This window comes from Petaurus breviceps, unplaced genomic scaffold (genome assembly GCF_028583685.1).
Source record: "Petaurus breviceps papuanus isolate PSGF00001 unplaced genomic scaffold, PetGlider_PUasm1.0 90847, whole genome shotgun sequence".
Lineage (NCBI taxonomy): Eukaryota > Metazoa > Chordata > Mammalia > Diprotodontia > Petauridae > Petaurus > Petaurus breviceps.
The window spans coordinates 1,018,377-1,035,620 of NW_027187360.1; the positions used below are offsets into that span (position 1 = coordinate 1,018,377).

The following is a 17,244-nucleotide window of genomic DNA, read 5'->3' on the forward strand; positions in this document are numbered from 1 at the left end:
CAAATATCAGGAACAACACTTTATTATTTATCTTTCTATCCCTCCCAGAACTGTTTCCCCTCATGTGATAGGCACATAAAAGTTTTCCCCAGGTGTTGCCAATTCCCATCTTTGTGATGGGGAAATTCTAACATGAGAGACCCTTGCCATTTTTCAGGGCTTTCAGTCTAGTTAATAATAACAACAATACAATATCACTATCATCAAAGCTCATACTTATAAGACTTTCAGGTTTGCAAAGCACTTTACAGACACAGAGGGTCCCAAAAGTCTCAGTGCATGTTTAAGTTTTAATGGCCTTTAAAAGCTTAAAACTATACTGGGACTTCTGGAATAGACTTTATTATCTCATTTGATCACAACAATTAAGGTAGGTGCTATTATCCCCCTTTTGTAGATAAGGAAGTTAAGGTTTAGCATCTGAAAGTTATTGGGCATAAAGGGGTTGAGGCAGAGGAAGAGGAGGACGAAAAGAGATATTATTTATTTAAGTGCTTTAATGCTGGAAAGCACTATATACAAGTTATTTCAAATGATCCTAACTTCAGGTTAGGGGTAGGTAGGTGCTATTATTATGCCCATTTTACAGAAGAGGAAACTGATATGAGAAAAGGTGAAATAACTTGCCTGGGGTCACCCATCCAGGAAGCCTCTGAGGCTGGATTAGAACTCAGGTATTCTAGCTCAGCTTTATGCCCAGTACCCCAGGTAAGCAGCTTTTCCTGACACCAAGTCTCACTACTTTACTCCCACCTCCCTGCCGAGCTAGTCAATACACATTTCGATGACTTTTTCTGGTATCCAGGGCCCTTTCTTGGAACTAAGAAGGCCACAAGTCAGCCTCACTGGACCAAGGAAATATAGTGCAAAGCTCAGGGCAGAGCAGCAAGGGCCGCAGTGAGCAAAGTCCCAAAGGCTTTTCAGAGAGGTTTCAATCTGTCATTGCTGTCCTGAGGCCTTCCTCAGGCGCTAGGGCAGCTGCTATGACTCACCCTTTTGGCTCAGCCCTTTGTGGGTGGTGGCTCGGATTCTAGGAGGGGGAAGGGGAAGATTTATCCAGGCAGACACTTGGCTCAGTGCCCCCACATATAAGGAACTCCACCCTTCCACTTCCCTGGTACACTTCCATTTGAGATCATCTGCAAAAATACATTATATATAGCCAAGAACTAGGCACGAAAAGACCCAGTGCTAAATCTACTACTTATCAGCCATGCGTCCTTGCCTCTCTAATCCTCCAACAGCCTCCTCTGCACATGATAATGGTTTCTACAGTTTAAAAAAAAGCCACTAATAATTAAGGCAGGGTTAACACACTGAAAAAGAACAAACTATAGCCCTTACCCCAAATATCTATGGAACATTTTCAGATGGTTAAAGCTGAACAGCAATCATAGGCTCACAGATATCGAATAGGAAGGGACCATAGAAAATCATCTACTCCAACCTCTTCATTTTACAAATTAGGGCACTGAGGCCCAAAACTATGAAATCAAGATTCGGGATTAGGGTGAAGATCCTCGTTAACTCCAAAGCCAGAACACTTTCCATTAAGACAGGGGATGTCAACTGCATTGAAGGTTCCATCATGATGGAACACCAGTGTAATCACTCAGGATACTGAGAAACAGGACTTCAGACATATGTGAGAGATGCTTAATAAAAAAAAATTTGCCTAACTGAACTCTAATGGGTTTAGTAGCTTAACAGTCTCCTCTTAAGATTAGTTCTAAGGAGGCAGTTAGTAAGGGTTGGATGGGAGATTATGAATGAAAACACTGCAGGGCAGATGGCAGCAGTTTTATTTAACAAGCTAAATTCACTTCTAAAGATAACCAACTAATGGCTTTCTACTTCTCAATCCCCAAACAAAAAGCTCTCTTTTGCTCAGGACCTATTTTAGGTCTTCACTTAAATAAACAAGTTTTACATCGATAGTCACAAAATTGATCCTCTTAGATACTGATTTCTATGACCTTCCCTTTTTCCAAGTTCTCACCTTTTATTCTTTTGAATGAATTCTCTACTGAAGTCTTTCTCCAATATATACTCATGGCATAAAAATGACCCTAAAGTTTCAAAGACCTTGCCTCACTGGAGTACAATGGAGTACAAGCTAACAAATCTTGCCAAGCTAAAAAGGCTTTTGAAGGCCAGTGAAAGGCTGAAGACCAGCCTCTCTAAACTTAGAGATGGCTCAAGGCCACTGGCTCTTGAAGATTATCTATTGAGGCAAAGGATGGTTGGAATCTGTCATCAGGAAAGGGTGTGCCTGGACCAACAATATCATGGAACTCTGAAGTGTAGCTGGATAAATTAATCCAACATTTTTTGGAAGGCATTGTCCATTACCATGAGCAGAGCTGTTTCCAGTTTGGTAGAGCCAGGGTCACCACCACATCATTGCAAGGCAATGGAGGAAGGTTTTACTAAAGAAAATTATCTTTAGGGTCTATAAATGACTAATTTGAAATAGCAAAATTGGCTGATTTTGAGTTTCATCTCTTCTCACTCTTTTTTAACCAATGCTCTCATGCCAATGAGGCAGCTAGGTGGCACAGGGGATAAAGTGCCAGGCCCAAAGTCAAGAAGACTCATTTTCCTCAGTTCAAATCTGGCTTCAGACACGCTGGGTGACCCTGGGTAAGTCACTTAACCCTGCTTGACTCAGTTTCCTCATCTATAAAAGGAGCTGGAGATGGACATGGCAAAGCTATCTAGTATCTTTGCAAAGAAAACCCCAAACAGAGAGTCACAGAGAGTCAGACACAACTGAAAATGACTGGACAACTTGTGCCAGTGGCATTATGAGACACTAAAACAGGGAGAAGAATTTGAAAAACATATGCTTATGGATTAAAAATATGCATGATCCAAATGGCCAATGTGAATGTTTTACATGACTTCATATGTATAATGGATATCATTTCTTGTCTTCTCAATGAGTGGGGGAAGGGCAGAAAGGAAGAGAATTTAGAATTGAAAATAATTTTTAAAAAAGATACACAATTCTTTGAGGATGTGTTTTGGAGCACAGTCAACATACATAACCCAGGGAACCACTATTAAGAACTAACATTTACATAGTAAACAAAGCCCCCTGGAGTTTGCAAAGAGCATATATGATCTTATTTGATCCTTAACAATAACCCTGTGAGGCTGTTGCTATTTTAGTCCCATTTTACAGATGAGGAAACTAAAGCTGACTTAATGGCTTGCCCAACACCACACAGCCAGTTAAGTGTCTGAAGGTGGATTCAAACTGAGGTCTGACTTTTTTTTTTTTTTTGGTTTATGGAGGGCAACTGGGGTTCAGTGACTTGCCCAAGGTCACACAGCTAGTAAGTGTTAAAGAGTCTGAGGCTGGATTTGAACTCAGGTCCTCCTGACTCCAGGGCCGGTGCTCTATTCACTGTGCCACCTTACCGCCCTTGTCTTTCTGACTCTTAAAAGTCTGGCGTTCTATCCACTATTCCATCTTGCTGCCTCATTTACAATCACTTTAACTACAAAGAAATAGTAAAAATTACAGGTTTAGGGGAGTGAGAAACCAAGAACTTTCTCCTACCATTGTCCTTTCAGTAGTAAGTGGAAGCCAGCTTAAAAAAGAAGAGGGATGATAATATGGGATATGGTTTTTTTTCCTACTCTCCAAGAGCAGAAATTCAGTTAAGTATTTCTGAAATGCCAACTCTCTAGGTCTACCATTATGCCAGACTATTTTCCAGTAAACAAAGTAAATTTCCAGGTATGGGAAACTTTTGACCTACCTCTCACCTACCTCTTCTCCACCCCTTCCTTACCTGTGCTCTTCTCAAGAAAGTCCATGGACTCTTCACTTGCACTGAAATGACTGGAAGCTGCCTTTTTTTCTGCATCCTGCTCAACATCCGAGCCGGTGTGAACAGAGGAATTTGTACTCATGGGTGACCTTGGCATATCAGTTAAAGAAATTCTCCGGCCCGTGCCGCCACTCAGCAGGGGTTTGCTCATTAAGATCTTCGGCGATGCTGTCATGTCAAAATTCAGTTTGATTTTCTCTTGTTTATCGGTCTTTGCAGTCCCAGCACCAGGGTTCGTGGGGTCTAATAACATTTGGAATTGGTTGTTGGGTGTGTATGGCGTCCGGAATGGGGAGTAATTAAATACACCAAACTTCCTGCGAATGTTCTCAACATATACCTCCATTTCTTGCATTGCACTGTTGAAAATGCTTTTAGTCTTTTTCACAGAAAAAGGAATTTCTTTAGACATGAGGTAGCAATTATTTATTGGAACCCAGGCCCTATATGTGCAAAAGGGAGCAAAAAAAAAGAAGAGGGACAGGTCGGAGTCAATTGTGTTTGAATTGCAAGGTAAATTTTACTTAATTCAAACTAGCTAGCTAACTTAATAACTTTTTCACCAAATGCAGATTTTGAATATATTTTTCCATTAAAAAATACATTTTCTTCAGTAGTTTAATCTTAATAATCCATTTAGAGACAAGATTAGAATTAATCACTTTCTCTCTAGCATAAAAACAAAACATAACCAATAAACTTATAAAAAACACTTCTATTTATTATAAAGCTCAAAACACCATAATCCAATACAACTCGGCTAGGGTTCGGGCATGTGGAATAGGGAGGACACCTAGCACAGTGACATCGGTGGGATCTGAGAAACATCTTTTCCTGACCTCTAAGGTCCCTTCCAAATGTCAACGTCTGATCCTTTCAGCCTAGGACTCTCAACCTTTTCTCCCAATGTCCAAGCTTTCTACCACTGAGGCTGTGAAATGGCATCTGGCATACAGAACAATGCTCATCACAATAGACAAACAGTCCCTCAAGCTTTAGACTGCTTGTGTAATGTGTCCCAAGCTGCATGACCTCCCACCCACACCACTTGTGCTCCCTATGAGCCCAGGTGAGGATAGTTGCAGCGGCGGCAACGGCAGCAGCAGGGGTCTCTGCAGTACTGGTGTGGCTTAGGTTCTGCTTGAGGGGGGAAAGGACTAGGAAGAGCCATGTGTCATCACTGCTGCTGTGGTTGGGGTGTGAGCCTCAAGTGAGCTGGAAGGCTGGTCCTCGAGCTGGCCTCCCCACCAAAAAGGCCATATTGTCCCCACCCTGCTCTCAGTTTTACTAGAAAGTGAAGAACATCTATCAGTGTACCTACCTACACTAGCCCCTCTCCCTCTTCCTAATTTGCTGCTTCCTCTCAGCTACAGGGTAGGAAGGCATATAATCAAACTTGTTAGAACTGTGTGTAAAATAAAAGTAAACAGCCTGTGAGGGAGGGCCTGAGGGGCTTCCCCAATGAGTAAAGTGCATGAGCTTTATTTAGTGCATGGACTTTATAACATCTCTTTTGGCTGCTCAGAGGTAACTTTTTCCTTACTTCCTGGTTCTCAGCTGTGTTCCAGATAGGTGAGGTTGCCGGATAAGTGACCTGTGGATAAGTGAAGTGTTACTTGCACTTTGAAAGAGAAGGCTGCCTTCTGTCAGGGAAAATACTTGAATGAGAATTGGTCCTTATTTAAAATGTAAAAAAAAACCATAAGTAGTCAAGAGAAATACAGTCTGATAAAGGGCAAAAAGTTCTGATGGTATAATTCTGGAGAAAGAAGCCTCAATTATCACAAAAGTTTCTTCACTGGTCTCTCCCCCTTCAATTCATCTCACACAGGCTGCCAGATGAGTCTTCATAAAAAACACTTACAGTAACACCACCTCTCTGCTCAAAATCCTTCAGTGGTTTCCCAAGTCCCCAAAGGATCAAGCCCACCATAGGCCATCTACTGATCCTTTCCTAAAGCTTCTATGGAAATTTAAATTAATCCAAATAATTTAAATAAATTTAAATAACATCTCATAAATTGGGAGGTGGGGGTGGGATGACAAAGAGCACATAGAGAGAAGAATAAAGAGGTGGGTCACTGAAGGGGACTCTGATTTAAGCCCATTTACATTTCTTGGAAAACAGTTTCTGACATATAACCTTCCCTCTTTTGTTGATAATATCAAATTCCTCTTTGTCTCTAGTTACTAACATACACATGAACACTTAAAAAACAAAACCAAACCTAGAAAGGGCTGTGTGCCCTATCTTCCAGAGATAAATGAAAAGCAGAAGGAGAAACCCTAGGAGGTCTGGGAGGGGAAGAAACCAGGTGGAGAGGGGCAGCCAGTAGTAGCAACGAAAGAACATGGAGGGCCAGGTACCTGGGGCCAAAAAAGAGACAAAAAGGGAGGTGATTGGGGTAGCTGGGATTGTGAAGCATCCTCGGGGAATTACAATAAGCAAGATAAGCCCCTATAACTTTACTGAAACCTTTATCTCCACCTGGAATGTGTTCCCCAAACCTCCTTCAGGTCCTACCTCTCCATTAAGGCCCAGCTCAAGGTTTACTTCCGCCGAGAGGCCTTGTCTGACCCAACCTCCCAACCCCAGCCCACGGCCCTCTTCTTTGAACTCATAAAGCATTGAGAATCCAGACAGCCCACTGGGCACTTAACCACTTTATGGCACCTTCTACTTTGTCCTGAGCTACTACTAAATTTCTACATTATTACTTTATTCAAATTTTTCTTTGTTTATATCACATTTTCCCATCTATTCTTTGGGCTCTTTAAGTCTAAGGACAATGTATTTCCTTGTAGCCCATGCAGAGCCTAACAGAAGTCTTCACATATAGTTACTCAGTAAATACTTGTCAGTCTGATGGGAGAAAGTATAGATTCCAAAGATGACTATAAAATTCCCCAAGTCTCTGATATGGTGGGATATACTGTTCTATTTCAATGCACTTTTAAAGTCCACAACAGGTACTTAGTATATCTGCTAAAACACTTGGGTAAAACAAGGGCAGGGTAGGAAGTGAGAAAGTGTATTGAAAGAACATATCAGGGGTGGCCAGGTAGCACAGCGAGTAAGAGCACCGGCTCCAGTGTCGGGATGACCTGGAGATCGAATCCTGGGCTCAGACACTTAGCACCCACCCAGAAACACCTGGCCGTGTAACCTTGAGCAAGTTACTTAACCCCAATTGCTTAGGGGCGGCCAGGTGGCTCAGCGAGTAAGAGCACCAGCTCCAGTGTCAGGATGACCTGGATCACATCCAGGCTCAGATACTCAGCACCACACCCAGAAATAACTGGCCGTGTAACCTTGAGCAAGTTACTTAACCCTGATTGCTTTAAAAAAAAAAAAAAAAGAAAGAACATAATCAAATACTAAAAAGGGCATGGGAACACTGACAAATTCAGCATCTAGCTGACATCTTTTGCTAAGTATATTGATGGCTTCCTTTCTAAGCTAAGAACAGTAATACCCCAACTAATCCTGTAGTCCAAATTGAAACAAAGCCCCAAACTTGTAGTGAATGAACAAGATCCCTGAAGCTATCATGAGAGAGGCTTATTTCAGAACAAAAAGTGAAACTCTGTGAAGAGACAACTAGCCATAACGGAAAAAAGGCAAAGAATTGTAAAGCTGTCTGGGGCTATTTAGTGAAGGGGCAAACTGCCCTGCAAATCTCAGGTTCCCAGGGGGCACCACTGTGTTACAGCATAATATAACCACTGACTCCTGATAATGACAACAAAGCTAAATTAGGGTAAATTTATTCTTGCCAAGAAAATAGTGAATTTCTTGGATTCTCCTCCTTTATTTGCATAGGCAATAATAAACTAAGCATAAAATGAGCTGTACTTCAGAAACAGCCCATATTAAAAAATAAAACCATTAGATTTATTTTCCTATTTTCCTCCCTCATGCATTTCTTCCCTTATATCCCCCTAATTTTAAGATCTTTTTGTTGTTCATATAATTTCCCTTTGCCTGCTGGCAAAGCGGTCCCAAACCTCTGAGGAATTGAAGAGAGCAGATGAAGACCTATGAGCTATATTTAGACCAAATCTAAAGAAAAATAAAAACAACCCCTGAGGAGAGCTCTTCACCAACTCTCATCAGCAGAGCCACATGGAAAGGGGCCACTAGTAATGCTATTAACATGCAAAAGCCCACTTTTAGTGTGTGTTTGGGGGAGGGGGAGCCAGGAAAATAGAACCTTGGTTTACAACCATCTAAGTAAAGGTACTACCTAATTTCCCCCATTTAACAAAGGGGGAAATGAAGGGAGTGAGAATCATGCAAGTGTTTATTTACTGAGGACAAGGTGAGATTTCTCGTCCCTAAGAGAAATATTTTTGAAAAAACAATGAGTGGATTGCTTAATAATATATATTCAGTACAACAAATTTAAAAGCAGCAGTTCCTAAAACAGCTGCTGGGAGAAATGCCAAAGTAGGTACCATCAAGAGAACTTCTAACACAAACTGTTCTAACACAACTGGAAAAATGATGCCCACATATGACAATGTTTAACATCAAAATAAAAGCTATTTCTTGTTACACTAAGATAAGTGTACTGTGTAACTTTGAAAATACGTGGGTGAAATGGTCACAATTCCTTCTAATATCCAATTGTAGCATCAAAAGTTCAGTTAACAAAAAGTGTTCAAAGCCCATCGTTTTAAATTCCCACCTGTCATGTTGTCCAAAGAAGCGGGCATCGACCTGCCCATCTTTATCCCTCAGTGCTTTTGCAGGCCAGAAGGGAAATCCTTTCAGTTTAGCCCAGACCAATGGGTGTGGATTGCTCTAGGAAAAGGAATAGGAGATGCAGGGGGTTTATGAATTTGAGAAAAAAGAAGAAAAATAAATTTCAAAAGCACGATGATATCCCGTGATTCAGCAGTCAGCTGCCAGGTGAGTTTTTATGAGTTATGACTCAGATGAGGTTTCCTCCACTACTCAAAGGTTACCCATAGCTTACTACCTACCAAACAATACAAATGTGCTAAGGCTTGGCATGTAAGGCCTTCCACAATCCGAGTCCAACCTACCTTTCCAGTTTCATTGTACACTAATTTTCTTTCACCAAACCAAACCAAGCCAAACTTGCAATTCTTCAAAGACATGTCTGCCACTGCCTGGTCCCCGAGTTTTGGTCATACTGCTTCCCAGTGTCTGGAATGCCTTTCCCCAACATCACCATAATCTCAACATGATAACAACAGCTCCCATTTCTAAACCACTTTCCTCAAAACAATCCTGTGAGGTAAGTAGTCCAGGCGTCATTATCCCTATTCTACAGATGAGAAAAATCAAGGTTGAGAGAGAGGTCAATTGCCTCCCTGGATTATACAGCTATTAAGTGTCAGGAATCCAGCTCTTCCAAATCCAAGATTCTTTACACCACAGCACACCTGAAACCTCACCTGATATACCACCTATCATAATTCCTATATCTTTCCCTGACCTCACACTCATTCATTCATACAACAAACATTTATTACAAGCCTACTGTGTGCAAAGCAATAAACTAGGCACTGGGGAGATACAAGATAAGACATAATCCCTACCCTCATGAAGCTTACACTCTAATAGGTGTAAGACATAACACAGATAACTATGATATACAATATTACACGATTAATGCATTAGGGGAAAAGCAAAGTACTGTGTGAGATTCAAGGGAGAAGACTGTTACCAACAACAGAAGTTGAGAGAAGGCTTCATATTAGAACTACCACTTGAGCTGGTGACTGAAGGATGGGCATATTCAGTAGACAGAAAGCGCTGGACTTCTTTCTTTCTCTTACAGTTTTCACAGCACCTTTGTTGTATGTACCTTTCTCATGTACTTCCCCAACTCTATTTTATATGATGTTTATCTGTGACTGTCTTACCTTTCCCAAATAAGTGTAAGATCTCTAGAAGGCCAAGGGCATACTTTTCTCTATATACTCAGAGTTCTTATTTGTTTGAATGGAGCAGGTACTCCAAAAAAAAAAAAACTTGTGGATTTGAAATGAATTTTTAAATTCATTACCCTCAAGAAGCAGGATAGACTGGGAGAAAAAACAGCTTCTAATCAATATTTAAGGAGTTCCTACTATATGTAGGAGTCTTGTGTTTGGTGTTGAAAGCCTAAAGGCTCAGGAAGGATTGACAGGTTCATTTAGGACAGACCCACAGAGGGTTACTATTAGGGAAAACTAGGATGTTTGAGCATCTCTGACCTCCCCAGCCTTCCAAGGCTGGTTACCATCAGCACCCACTGACTCTCGGTGCTCCCATCACAGACACAAGAGTGGACTGGGTGGGTCCAGAGGTGACCTAGAGGAAGCATTCAGATATTCTAATGACAAGTACTACAGGACTTGCAAATGTTCTTTTTTGTCTCTCATTCTGTTCTCTGTGTGATGTTCTGTCCTAAGATAAACCAGTAACACTCTTCGTTGGAATCCTGCACTGACTCGACTGTGCAGGTGTATGTCAATAAAACCAAAGGATCATGGGGATATATTTGGCATGGCTTACGGCATAAGGAGCTTAATAGACTTGGATTATTTCTAATCTTGTTTTCCACACATCTATAGGGCTATACCTGGACAGGTCTCAACCCAAAAGTTCCCACAGTAATGGATCTAAACTAAAGCTCTTGCAATGTAGTAAGCAATGGACTTCAACGTTTAGAAAATAATTAAGCTAAGAAACACCAACTTACACAAGGCTCGCAAAACCAGTTCTCTCGTTTTTGGCAAGCAGCTAAATAACATTCTGGACACACTTCAATTTCGTTCATCTGTAAAGAAAAAGAGCAGGGTCTTTATTGCTTTTTATTGTTGTTATTGTGTTTATCTGATGGCAGGAGATCATATTTCTATAAGCACTTCATTACTTAAAGAATACTTTCTTGACAACAATTCTGCAAAGTGGGTGGCACATTTATCACCATCTGACAGACAGGAAAACTGAAACTCAAGAAGTCTGCATGCCTAAAAGTATCACAGTGCAGAATCATATCCATGTATTCAAACTCAAAGCCCAATGACCTCTCCATCGCGCCACAAAAGCAGTATAACCTTCGCCCTCTTAAGAAGAGGATGTGTGTTTCACCATATTTTGGCTAACTTCTCTCTTGGTTCTTTGTCCTTCACTTAGAACAACCAACTGGAGTCAGTCCTTCATGAATGATCCCAAATGGATGGCTACATCAAGGTGATTTCTGAGGTCTTGAAAACTCCAAAAAAGCCCAACCTTGCCCTGAGAACTGAGTTATAATCACAAGCGGATAGAATTCAGTAGGAGACACATACCTCATGTTCACAGATTTTGATAATTACTTTGGCTGTTTGCGTCAATTTGTGATTTCCTATGGAAAGAAGAAAAATTAAGATTAACTTGAATGGAATGATTTCACAAATTATTTTTGGTATTTCAAACTTTATTGGTATTAGAAACTTTAGTTTCTACACTAACACTCACAAGAGTGGAACAATCTCATAAATAGTCCCTTTGTAAATTTGTTGCTTTCCCAAGGGGCTGAGTAAAAGAATCAGTTAGAATTTCCTGACTTTCCTTTCCAGCTCCAACCGGCATGACATCAGCGTAGCATATTTAACTGTCCTTATACAAAGCAGCTGACATAATACAAAATTATTATTTCACTGCAGTATTTCAAGGATTAGCAGATGTCTGTTTTTTCCTCTGCATTTTCAAGTTCCTAACAGACTAATGGATGGGACAGTGAGCTTACCTATGTTAGAAGCTATAGCCTAGATAATGATCTGCTCTTCAGAAAGATTTCCATGCAGAGAACCAAGGAAAAAATAAACTCGTGGGTTTTATAATAAGTTCTAGGTATAAATTATCTAACAAGATCACTACCCAGTTGTTGGGTTTTTTTGTTTTATTTCTTAAATAACAAAGTAGATGGACCTGTAGGCTTGGTTCTCCTGAAGGAAGGTGAGAAGAATGTTGGTACCTATTAGTAATATGCTAATCTGAATGGCAGTTCACACCCTTCTACCCTACCTCCCCCACTACCGTGTTTCCCCGATAATAAGACACTCTTATTAATTTTTTTGGAAAGAAAAACACCAGAGGGCTTATTTTCAGGGGAGGGCTTATGTTGTCCTGCCTCAGCTCTCTTCCGCGGCACTGCTCTCAATGGCGCCAGCAAGCAAATCACTGGGGAAGAACAGGATGACGCGCTCACTGCTGCAGCTCTGATTGGATGTAGCTCGGAGCACGGCGTCCATTTCACGGGGGGGGGGGACAGTGCATACAGAGGGTACCGTAATGTAGCGTGTAGCGCAGGGGATCACCTTCACTACAGTAGCAATCTCAATAGGGCTTATTTTCAGGGGAGGGCTTATTTTAGAGGAATCTTACACAGTAAGGGGAGGGCTTATTTTCGGGATAGGTCTTATTATCGGGGAAACACGGTATAAATGTAGGTATATGCCAAATAAAGTCACTATTTTAGTAAAAATACAACCTTAAATAAAAGAGTAATTTGTGATAAGGGAATGAGTACAATAAGAACAAAGTACTACATTGGTGACTAGGTGGCCCATTGAATAGACTGGTAGAATTGGAGTCAGGAAGACTTGAGTTCAAATCTGGCCTCAAACAATTGCCATCTGCGTGACCCTGGACAAGTCACTTAACCTCTTTCCACCTTCTCCCAGGGTTGTTGTGAGGATAAAATGAAATAATACTTATAAAACGTTTTGCAAACCTTAAACAATGTTTTGTTATACAAATGCTAGCTATTACAATACTAATAATTATTACTAGCTAACGTTACATCTAATTATAACTAGCTAACATTACAGATAATAGGCTGGAGTTTGCCAGGAGCTTGCTTAACATTATTGTGAAATGCTATCAGTAGCAGTATTAGTAGTGGTGGTGGTGGTTTGTAGAGGTAGTGTTAGTAGTAGTAGTAATAGTAGTATTAGTAGTAGCAGCAGCAGCAGCAGCATTTATGTTAGCATTTTAAGGTCTACAAAGCACTTCAGAAACATTATCTCATTTTATCCCCACAACAACCCTGAGAATGTATTATTCCCATCTTATAGATGAGAAGAAAACTAAGGCAGACCCAGATTAAGTAATTTTCCCTGGGGCACACAGATACTTAAGTGTCAGAAGCTGAATTTCAACTCAAGCCCTCCTTCCTCCAATTCCAGTGCCCAAACCATTGGGTCCTCTAGTTACCCAGCCTACGTGGAACGTTCAGTTATACAGTTAGTTATAGGAGTGACAGTCTAGTTCTATGTTTCAACAATGTTGTTGTTGCAATGTAGTAGGCAATGGACTTCAACGTTTAGAAAATAATTAAGCTAAGAAACACCAACTTACACAAGTTGCACAAGTGCTCTTTCTTAGGCATCACGGCATTCAATGACTCTATTTTTCACCCATCTGCTAGACATATCATACCTGAGTAACATAGCTTCATCTGGGACCTTTCTGCACACGGCATATTCCTGACCCTGGGAACTTGACTACTCACCCCCATTGTAAATAATGCAGTTGTGCAAAATCCATTTGGCGTCGGCCAAAAAGGCTTCAGTGCAACCATACATTTTCTTTTTAACATTCTGTGAGGGGGGGGAAAAACCATTACACACAGAGTCATGAGGGGGCAAACTTTTGCCCTGCTCAACAACCACTTCTCTCTCCCACTGTGCCCCAAATATTTGTTCTTCAGCACTCATCCCCCCCCCCCATTCATTATACCACTGTCAAGCCCCAAAGACAAAAAAAGGACCCATCATCCATGCCCACAATCCTCCCCATCTTCATCTCTGCCTCCTGGCTTCTTTGAAGTGCCAGCCAAGACTGCACCTTCTACAAGAAGCCTTTCTCAATTCTCCTTAAGTCCAACATCATCCTCTTCCCTTTATAAGTCATGTCCAATGTATCCTGCATAGATCTCATCTGTACAGAGTTGTTTGCATGTTGTTTCCCCCATCAGACAGCAAGGACTGTCTTTTGTTTTTCTTTGCACCCCTGGTGCTTTATTAAATGTTTACTGATTGACCAGCTTCTGGAGAAAGAGCTAGCCCTCTCCATCATTTCCTAAAATGAGCCTATTTTAGAGGAGGCGAGGAGGAAGCTGCACAAGTCCTAAACACCTACGATAACAACCACAAAATCTGCCATTTCAAGGAGAGCTGTACAGTTCACAGAATGCTTTCCCCATAGGAGCCCTGGAAGGTAGGCAGGGCAGGCTTATTATTATTCCCACCTTAAAGGGAAGGAAACTGAGCCTCAGACAGAATTGTCACTGGAACATACCCATCCTCCTGGCTTTTCAATACCAATGTTCTTTCTAATAGCACACGGCCCCTATTAGATTATATTTTTTAAAAAAACTACAAAGACACCAAGGACAGAATAAAAGAAATCTTTCCACTGAAAAACAGGACAGTTCTCTTTTTTTTATTTTTTTGCTGCTTTTGCTGTTTGGGGGAAGTTGTATGTATAGGTCTTAACCTATTAGCTCTCCCTCTTACAATTTTCCTTTTTTTTGCGGGGGGGGAGTGTATCTCAGTGGGAAGTGTTTACATTTTGCTCCAAATTCACAAATAAGGGCAAGAATGATAACTACTTATACGTGAAGAAAGTAATATAGTTTCCAATAGGGAACTTCTACTGGTTCTGACTTTCAAATAGCTTCTAGCATTAAACACCTATCACTAATGACAAAAAAACAAGAGGAGATTCAGGAAAGCCAGCTCTATAATTAAAGGGAGAAGCAATGGGATGGAATGGGAAGGGCACAAGACTTGGCCTTAGAAGACCTCAGTTCCCAAGGTTCAGAAGCCAGGAGACAAAGGAAGAAGGAAGTTTCCTCCTTCCCTGTGCCTTAGTTTCCTCCATCTGTGACTATACCTGCAATATATCTACATCACAGGGAGTGATAAGGAAAGCATTTCATAGAATGCAAAGCACCACACAAATGTGAATGGCTATGGACGGTCATTCATAATTCTAGCAGTTAAATTAATTACCTAGATACCTGAACTCTCTTCACACCTCCTACTGCCCAATAACATCCCCAAAAAGTGATGGGAGATCAAGTCAAATTTAAAGCAATCTGATCAGTCCTCTACTTTTTAGAAACTCCAAAGAACTGAAACCTAGTGGGAAATCCTGAGTTCTCAGTTCTGATGCTACCTACTTAGCTTTGTAACCCTAAGCAAGTCCCTTCCCTGCCTCTGGTCCCAATTTTTCCTATGTCAATGGCGATTTAAACTATAACATCTCCAAGGGTCTCCTTTTTCTAATCACCATGATGCTGTTTTCTAAGGTCCTTTAAACTCAAAGTTTCTTAATTTGTAGTCCATGAATTATTTTTATATATTTTAATAAATTATGTGAATATTTTGATAATTATATTCCAATAACTGGTTTCCTTTGTAATCCTACAGATTTTATTTTATGCATTAAAAATATTATTCTGAGAAAGGGTCCGTATGTTTCACTAGACTGAGCAAGGGGTCCACAGTATATCAAAAGTTAAGACCCCCTACTTTAACTAATGATTCTATTAACTAACGATTCTGTTAACTAATATGATCTCTAGTTTCCTCTGTTTCTAAAAATATGGACCTCAATCCCTGTAGAGGTCTTAGCTGGCAAATGCCTTCACAGGTGCTCCTGCCTTGTTAGCAGCCCCAGCTACTCAAGGTCCAGAAAAGAATGTTCCCTCCAAGAAAGTCCTTGCACTGTCAAATGAGTCAACATAAAAAATAGTTTTATCAGTGGAAATAACATTAAAGATCCATTATCAATTGCTTTGCCAATCTACCCTGGGGACTGTGGTGGGGCCTTTTCCATGACTTACAGCTGAAACTTTCTATAAGTACTGTCTCCCTTATTAGAATGAGAGATTCAAGAGAGCATCTTGCTTTGCATATAATGCTAAATAAATGGGTCTTCACTCAAAGATCCATTTCAATTATTCTTGCTAGTTCTGGCTCTTATCACCATTCAAATAGCCCAGAGGGGGCATTTTCCTACTTCATGAATTTGGCAGGAATAAAAGTACTGCATGTGCTTGCCTCCATTGTAGATTTTTTTTTCAGAGAGGCCTGAGTACTTACAGTACCACCAAGATGAAAGTAAGGAAAATACAAGGAAGGAGGCAAAAGGATAAACAATTTGCAAAATTATAATTAGAGAATATCACTAACTTTCTGAAAGTCTGTCCCAACTCAGTAACAGTAAGAGAAAAGTCAAATAAGCCAGCTCCACAGTACCACCTCACATCCAGAAAACTGGCAAAAGTAACAAAAGACAGAAACACTCAGTATTGGAGGGCTGACAGGAGACAAGCACACTGTAACACACTGTTAATGGACATGTGAACTATCATCTGGAAAACAAAATTTGGAATAAGACAATAAAAGTCACTAAATTTTCACATGGCACAATAACAGAAGGGGGAAAATTGTGAAATATATGCTGCATCTATTTTGAACTGTGCAAAAAAAAATACTGCACCTTGAGATGGGACACACCAGGGGAAAACGAAGAAATGGGGAGAAAACAACACAACATAGCTTTAGGTCTCAGCAGAGTGAAAACTGACCTTTTCTAACGTACAAAGATCCATTGGATGAAAGATATACTCGGCATAGTCTGGGTGCTGATCAAGCGATACGGGTTTCTGAAATGGTTCTGTCTATATAAAAAAAAGAGAAGAGAGAAAGAGACAGAAGGAGACAAGAGAAGAGGAAACACATACACACATTATTGTTGTGGGAGGTCTTTATGAGGCTGAACTTAACTTAATCTGTCTACCTGGGACCTGCATTTAGCCCCTCTTCAGGGCACAGCTTTCTAAAACAAAACCTAAGTAGATACAGAAAAGGCCTATGGCTTCCCTTCCAAATTCTACCTGTTTTCCTCTAAAAAAAGAGTCCCATTTTTTTTTACATTTCTACCTAATTACTCTATCCTTTAAAAAAAGGAGGGGAGAAATGCCCTGTTTATCATTTTTCCATATCAATTACATTGATACACACAATTAGGGCTTCAGAGTTCTATGTATAATAACTCTTTTGCCTTTTATTAATTATCAAGATGTCCAAAACTGGGTGTCCAGAGGTTAGGCATCTTGCATACAGGATGCAAAACAGGCACAGAGGAGACCCAGTTATTACCTAGCATCAATTACTATATGACCCACAAAGTACTTGTAGAGGCAACGACTAAATGTGCATATGGAAAGAATCTAGCAAACATAAGGCAATATGGTATAGTGAGAAAAGCATTTGATTTTAAGTGGAAGGCCTGAATTCAAAGCCCTGGGCCACTGCCTGCCAGGAGTGCCACTGCACAAATTAGTTAACCTTTCTGGGCCTTCATTTCCTATTCTATAAATGT

The 17,244-nt window shown here is 40.5% G+C and overlaps 1 protein-coding gene across 19 annotated transcripts in view; it reads right to left on the bottom strand.

Annotated features, from left to right (window-relative positions):
• ZMYND8 (zinc finger MYND-type containing 8) overlaps positions 1-17,244 on the bottom strand; it is a 540,997-nt gene that overhangs the window by 45,454 nt on the left and 478,299 nt on the right. For 15 of the 19 annotated variants that reach the window (XM_069072340.1, XM_069072341.1, XM_069072350.1 and 12 more), the window contains 7 exons: positions 16,448-16,540; positions 13,361-13,448; positions 11,154-11,209; positions 10,562-10,639; positions 8,534-8,649; positions 5,386-5,436; positions 3,804-4,285 (listed from right to left, as the gene is read on the bottom strand). In XM_069072340.1, coding sequence (XP_068928441.1) covers positions 3,804-4,285; positions 5,386-5,436; positions 8,534-8,649; positions 10,562-10,639; positions 11,154-11,209; positions 13,361-13,448; positions 16,448-16,540 — 964 coding nt within the window. The remainder of the gene's footprint in view (positions 1-3,803; positions 4,286-5,385; positions 5,437-8,533; positions 8,650-10,561; positions 10,640-11,153; positions 11,210-13,360; positions 13,449-16,447; positions 16,541-17,244) is intronic. The other 4 variants (XM_069072354.1, XM_069072360.1, XM_069072342.1 and 1 more) reach the window with 1 other exon arrangement.